The 6,968-nt window shown below is 50.9% G+C and overlaps 1 protein-coding gene across 1 annotated transcript in view; it reads left to right on the forward strand.

The window, feature by feature from the left end:
- The first annotated feature begins 1,988 nt into the window (after positions 1-1,988).
- Naglu (N-acetyl-alpha-glucosaminidase) overlaps positions 1,989-6,968 on the forward strand; it is a 7,690-nt gene continuing 2,710 nt past the window's right edge. Inside the window, exons 1-5 of the mRNA XM_021177543.2 lie at positions 1,989-2,412; positions 2,995-3,142; positions 3,843-3,989; positions 4,152-4,237; positions 5,734-5,990. Of these exons, the coding sequence (XP_021033202.1) occupies positions 2,036-2,412; positions 2,995-3,142; positions 3,843-3,989; positions 4,152-4,237; positions 5,734-5,990 (1,015 nt within the window). The 5' untranslated portion in view covers positions 1,989-2,035. The remainder of the gene's footprint in view (positions 2,413-2,994; positions 3,143-3,842; positions 3,990-4,151; positions 4,238-5,733; positions 5,991-6,968) is intronic.

Consider the following 6,968-nt stretch of genomic DNA (forward strand, 5'->3'; position numbering starts at 1 on the left):
TGTGGGAGTGGAGTGACTAAAGAAGAGATGGTTTAATATTTAAGAGCACTGGCTGCTCACCTTCCAGAGAACCTGGAATCTATTCCTGGCACCCACATGGTGCCTCACAAGCCTCTGTAATTCAGGTCCCAGAGGATCTGTAGCCCTTTTCTGGCCTCGCAGGCATGTGTGGTATATATGGGCAACACACCCATAGACAGTTACTTACTTAGTTAGTTAATTCGTTGTACCCCACTTTAGTGCACCTGTGCACATGCCGTGGAGGTCAGAGGACAACTTCCAAGGATCATTTTCCTTCCTCCTCTTTCTTCCCCTGGGTCCCAGGGACTAAATTCGGGTTGTCAGGCTTTGTGGCAAGTGCATTTGTCTGCTGAGCCATCTCACTCTGTGCCCCACCACCACCATTTTTTTGAGGTTTGCTCTTGTTCATACTGGTCTTAAACTCCTTGGATCAAACTACTGTCAGCACACAAGTCCATAAAGCTACCACAATTCCCTGTTCTAAGAAAAAAAAAAATAGGTGTACCTATAATCATAGGAACTTGAGATTCTGAGGCAGGAAGTTTACCTTGGCTTCAAGGTCAACTCAGTCTATAGAATGAGATTTTGTCTCAAAACAACAAGAAGAAATTAGAAAATGAATTGATAAAGGAACATGGATTTGTCTATAGTTTGGTCTGAAGTCAAAATTTCTGGTTTCTTTGAAGAGTCCTTTGTGTCATGTAATGTTTTTCTAAAAACTGTCTTATGAGAGATGTTTTGGCTAAGGCAGATTTGCTAAGAACAGACACATGATATTCTTCTAGAGACAGCCTAAGGGCGGGGGGCATATGATGTTTTACTAGAGCAGATACTTGAGAAAACACGTGATGTTTTTTTAAAAAAGACATAAATATAGCCCAAGGGACAGTAGACACTGCCAGATGGTATTGGTTCGCCTTGCCATTCTTTGTTGGTTATCATTTGTCATCGCTTCATAGAAGGAAACGCACCAGGCCACTTCTAACAGCTTTATGACAATGGGTAAGTCTTTTTGTGAACATACTGAACACAAGTTTTCCTTTGAAATGCATTAATTTAGCAGACCACCAGCTTCCAGCATCCTGGAAGCTAAGAATGTTATCTGAAGCCTGCAACTGATTCCCAGATTCACTATAACCCACTTCTGATGTCTCCACCAATGTATTCGAAAAAGTGTCTTGATTTGTGCTCCGTTACTATAAAAACTTCAAATTATTTCCACATTGGAACATGGAAACTGGGTTGACCTAAAACTGTTCCGGGGCCATGGCCATTCATATTCGGCTTCAGAATAAGCTCTCCGTCCTTTTGAAGCGAGAGTTGTGGGTTTTGGTGTCAATAGAGGACAATCTCGGGTGTTACCGTCTACCTTAAGATAAGGTCTCTTCTCTGTCACTTTATACATCAGGGCAGCTGTCTCCAGCGCTCATCTTCCCAGAGCACTGGGATTGCAGCCTCCCAATGCTGGGACAGCTTTATGTGGATTCTGCAGTCTTCAGGTGCAAGCGCTTTATCCACTGAGCTATCTCCTCACCCAGAGAAATCCTTATTTGGTTTCCAGATCTTTAGCCAGAAATGACAACTGAGACCATCCTTCTTTAATATAAACAACAGTCTGATACGAAATAAAATCCAAATACACATTTATTAGACGAGGGGTTAGAATATAGCTTAGTGGTAGAGCCAAGCCTTGGCTGGCTTCAATTCTCGTCGCTTAAAAGAGTGGCTAGATATTTGGAAGGGAAGTGACTTGCAGAAGAAAGCGGGCCGAATCTGAAAGGGCTTGGGCATGCGCAGCGTCCCATCTGGCCGAGGATGTTTCATAGGGTCACGCACCCTCCAGCCACGAGCGCGGTCAGCAGACCCTGACCAGTGTCTGAGTCCGGAAACCAGGTCCTCCGGGCGGGTAGCAGGAGCCAACCTTCAGGTCACGTGGCCCGAGGTCCGCAGCCGATTGGATGCTGGCGGAGCTTGGTATTGGTTGTGAGCGGGCAGCGGCCGCGCGGTTGGCATCATGGAAGCCGCGGGGCTGGCCGTGATTCTGGGGTTCCTACTCCTGGCTGGAGGCTCTGTGGGTGATGAGGCTCGGGAGGCAAAGGCCGTGCGGGAGCTGGTGGTCCGGCTACTGGGACCCGGGCCGGCGGCCAATTTCTTGGTGTCCGTGGAGCGCGCGCTGGCGGACGAGTCGGGCCTGGACACCTACAGCCTGAGCGGCGGCGGCGGGGTGCCAGTGCTTGTGCGCGGCTCCACGGGCGTGGCGGCCGCCGCGGGGCTGCACCGCTACCTGCGTGACTTCTGTGGCTGTCAGGTGGCCTGGTCCAGCGCTCAGCTGCACCTGCCATGGCCGCTGCCCGCTGTGCCAGACGGGCTGACCGAAACTACGCCCAACAGGTATCGATGCTGTGGGTCCCAGACGGCTGGGGCAGCTGCCTGCAGCCTCGGGACAGCCACCGTTGGTGAGGACCAGCACGCCTGGGTCGGGGCTGCAGCTACACAGACTCGCCTGGAGACTGAGAAGGAAGTGCTGGCTCGGGTATCTGTGCCATCAAATCTTGGCTCCCCTCTAGCTGTATATTCTTGAGCCAAATCATTTAGCTTCCCAGCCCCCACTGCTGGAAATAATGACAAACTATAGGAACTGTGAGCCCTCTATATGAGAGAGACCAATTTTGCCTTATGGCACTGACACCCTAAGACACCACAGGATGCACAGCAGGAGCTCTGGGCATGTTGAATAAAAATGAAGTTATGTATTCACAATAACTACTAGCTAGGGAGGCCTGCGGGAAGTTCCAGCTTCACCCGAGGTGGATCTGGAATGAACAGGAGAGGAGCCACATTGAAACCTTTGCCCACTGTCCTGTATGTGTACTGTGTTGGGGTTAGTATTACAGCACTAGGCTGCCTCTGAAGTATTCCAGAGTGGTGAGTGAGGCATCCCATATGTCCCCAATAATATGTCCCTACCCGCAGGTACCGCTATTACCAGAATGTGTGCACTCACAGCTACTCCTTCGTGTGGTGGGACTGGGCCCGTTGGGAGCAAGAGATTGACTGGATGGCACTGAATGGCATCAACCTGGCTCTGGCTTGGAATGGCCAGGAGGCCATCTGGCAAAGGGTTTGTACCAACCTGGCCCCTCACACTCTCCTGCCTGCCTTACATACCCCCTTGCCCCTGGGAAACCGAGGCCTTCCAGGGTGGGACAAACTATCTGGCAGTATATGTCTGTAACCCCAGGACTCAGGTAGAGGCAGGAATAGATTGAGTTCCAAGGCAGGAACTCAATCAGGGCGGGTACCTGGAGGCAGGAACTGAAGCAGAGACCTTGGAGCAACACTGCTTATATCAGCTTGCTTCCTGACTTGGTCAGTCTTTCTTATATACCCAGAACCACCTGCTCAGGGATGGCACAGCCCCCATAGGCTGAGCCCTTCCATATCAATCACCAGTCAAGAAAGTGCCCCCACAGGATTACCTTCAAGCCAATCTGATGGGGGTATTTTGTCAATGGAGGCTTCTTCCCAGATGACCCTAGCTTAAGTAAGGATGGCGGGGGGCGGGGGGTGGGGGGTGGGTGAGGAAGCCAGAGACTCTCTGTGGTTTGAGGAAAGCCTCTTTGTGTCCCAGAGAGTCACCCATCCCACAGAGTTGACACTAGTGTACCTTCTACTCACAGAGCTGTTTCCTGGACCATGAGCTCCCTGTAGGCTGAGGTCCAGTTCTGTCTTAGTAGCAGTAGTCCCCAGCTCAGAGAGGTGGTGAGCAAGAACTTGTCCAATGACGTAGTTTATAGGTGGGGGCTCTTCCTGCTCCACAGGTATACCTGGCCTTGGGCCTGACCCAGTCAGAGATCGATACGTACTTCACCGGTCCTGCCTTCCTGGCCTGGGGACGCATGGGTAACTTGCACACCTGGGATGGCCCCCTGCCCCGTTCCTGGCACCTCAGTCAAGTCTACCTGCAGGTAAAGAGTGGCTAAGGAATGGTGGAATGGGGGCTGAGTGTTCGCAGAGCCAGGGATGGGTGCTCAGCTCTTGACTGGACTATAGATCTGTGTTCCCTCCCTGAGGGAGCAAGGGACACCCCCCAGCAGAGGTCCTGTCACATTGGCCTCTATCCCTCCCAGCATCGAATCCTGGACCGGATGCGTTCCTTTGGCATGATCCCAGTGCTGCCCGCCTTCGCAGGGCATGTCCCCAAGGCCATCACCAGGTGAGGTCCTCCCTCCCTGCTCAGCTCTAAGGGAAAAGGGTCACCCTGCAGAGCGCGAGGGAAACGCTGAAACTCTGGATGTTGGCTCAGCTTGACTCCTGCCTCTGCTGTCAGCCACTGCAGATTGCTGGATGACTCTGACTTGGTTTTCTTGCTTGTCAAATAGAATCATTGCTGGGTATGATGGCATACTCTTCTGAGCCTGGTACTTAGGAGCTTGGGGCAGGAACACTACCAGTTCCAGGCCAACCTGAGCTACATAGAGAAACCCACCCATGGGGCAGGGGCATGCTGAAGAGATGCCTCGGCTAAGAGCACCTGCTGCTCCTGCAAAGGACCATGGTTCAGTTCCCAGCACCCACGTGGTAGTTCCCAAATCCTGAGGAGCTGATCACCTTCCTGGCACACATCATGCATACAGTGCACAGACATAAGTGCAGGCAAACATTCATACCCAGAAAATAACAATAAATCAATCTAAAGGGTTCCCAGGATTCCTATATTGTTAATATCAAATTTAGAAAACTCACCAAATTTTAAAAGGTTTTCATTTATTTTATGTGTGTGAGTGGTTTTTGCCTGCATGTAGGTCTGTGTACCATATTCGTGCCTGGTGCTCTCGGAGAACAGAAGAGGGCATGGGATGTCCTGATGCTGGAGTGAGAGATGGCTGTGAACTACCATGTGGTTGCTGGGAATCAAACCTGGGTCCTCTGGAAGAGCAGCCAGTGCTCTTAACTGCTGAACTCTCTCTTCAGTCCCTAACTTTAATATGTGTGTGAATCATTTATATATGTTATGTATAAGTACATAACTTAATTATTTAAAGAAAAGGAATGGAAAATTACTAAGTAACAAGATGGCTCCTTCACCTGCTGTCCTGAGTGTCGCCAGGCACAGGATGTTAGTGAGTAGCTGCTCTTGGTGGCCTAGGGAGTGTGCTGGTCTCTGCCCTTTTGTTTGAACTGTCTTCTCTCTGGATGAGGCTCCTCCTCCTCCCTCGTGAAGTTCTGTCATCCAGCACCTGCAAGGACCCTTATCACCAAGCCAGTTAGGACCTGGCTCCCACCACTGTCACAGCGTGTGGTGCTGGTTGCCGGCTGCCCCTCCCTTCATCTTGCTCATCAAGCTGTGGAAACTTCACTCTTTTCATTCAGTGAACCTTTGCCCAGATGTCTACAGATGTCAGACCCGGTCCTGTGTTAGGTCCTGGGGATGCTCACGTGTGCCCTTGACTCTGTCCCTAACAAGAGATCATTGGCAGAAGGAGATAGCAGAACCTTTTTAGACAGGTGACTCTCAGGGACAGTGAGGAAGGACCAGGTGGATAAGCCTTAGGGGTGGAGGGAAGGATACCAGGCAGGGGACAGAGCATGCGTAAGCATGGGGGCGAGAGGAATCCAGGCACAGACGTGAGACTGGTGAGGGGTGTAAAGCCAAGACAAGCACCGTATCAACCTCTATCAACTCTAAACCTTCCCCCACCCCACCCCCAGGGTGTTCCCACAGGTCAATGTCATCCAGTTGGGGAGCTGGGGACATTTCAACTGTTCCTACAGCTGCTCCTTCCTTCTGGCTCCAGGAGACCCCGTGTTCCCCCTCATCGGGAACCTCTTCCTACGGGAGCTGACCAAGGAGTTTGGCACAGATCATATCTATGGGGCTGACACCTTCAATGAGATGCAGCCTCCCTTCTCTGACCCCTCCTACCTCGCCGCTACCACGGCAGCCGTCTATGAAGCCATGGTCACTGGTACGGTGCTTGGGATAGGAACCCCCCTAGAACATCAGGGAGGGAGGCTGGGTGGGAGGAGGACCTATATCCGGGTGATACCATGCTTTTCTGCCCAACAGGCCTTTGTGCACATATGCCATCCCACTTAGCCACACTGGGCGCCAAGTGCCCAGTGACCTATGATCTTGGGCATATTCTTTCCCTCCCAGTGGCTTGCTCATGGATGCCTAGCCCTGTTTTTGTTGTTGTTGATGATGATGATGATGTTGTTTGGTTTTATGAGACAGGGTTTCTCTGTGTAGCTCTGGCTGTCCTGGAACTCACTCTGTAGATCAAGTTGGCCTCGAACTCAGAAATCCGCCTGCCTCTGCCTCCTGAGTACTGGGATTAAAGGCGTGCGCCACCACGCCCGACTGCCCTGTTTAAAAAAAAAAAAAAAAAAAAAAGGTCACTGAGTACAACCTAATCGAAAAGATTTTAAGCCAGGCATGGTGGCATATGCCTGTAACACCAGTGCTTGAGAGGTAGAGGCAGGAGGATCAGGAGTTCAAAGCCAGCCTGGGCTACTTGAGAGCCTAGGCTACTTCAAAAGGGGGTGGTGCCAGCAAGTAGATGGCTTGGCAAGTAAAGGCCCTCAAACCTAATGACCTGAGCTTGATCCATGAAACCCACACAAAGATGGAAGGCGAGGAGAACCAACTCTACAGGGTTGTCCCGTGATTTCCACGTGTGTGTTCACGTGAACATGTCACACACATGAACAGTATCCATCATCACCACCACCACCATTAACATCATCAGTGTTTTTATTTGGAGCCAGGCACCGTAGCACACGCCTTTAATCTTGGCAGTCAGAAGGTAGAGGTAGGCAGATCTCTCTCAGTTTGAGGCCAGTTTGGTCTATGGAGAGACAGACTATCAGGACAGCCAAGGCGATATAGAAAGACGCTGTCTCAAAACAGAACAACAACAACAATTTTTTTTTTTTTTTTTTTT

This window comes from Mus caroli, chromosome 11 (assembly GCF_900094665.2).
Source record: "Mus caroli chromosome 11, CAROLI_EIJ_v1.1, whole genome shotgun sequence".
Classification (NCBI taxonomy): domain Eukaryota; kingdom Metazoa; phylum Chordata; class Mammalia; order Rodentia; family Muridae; genus Mus; species Mus caroli.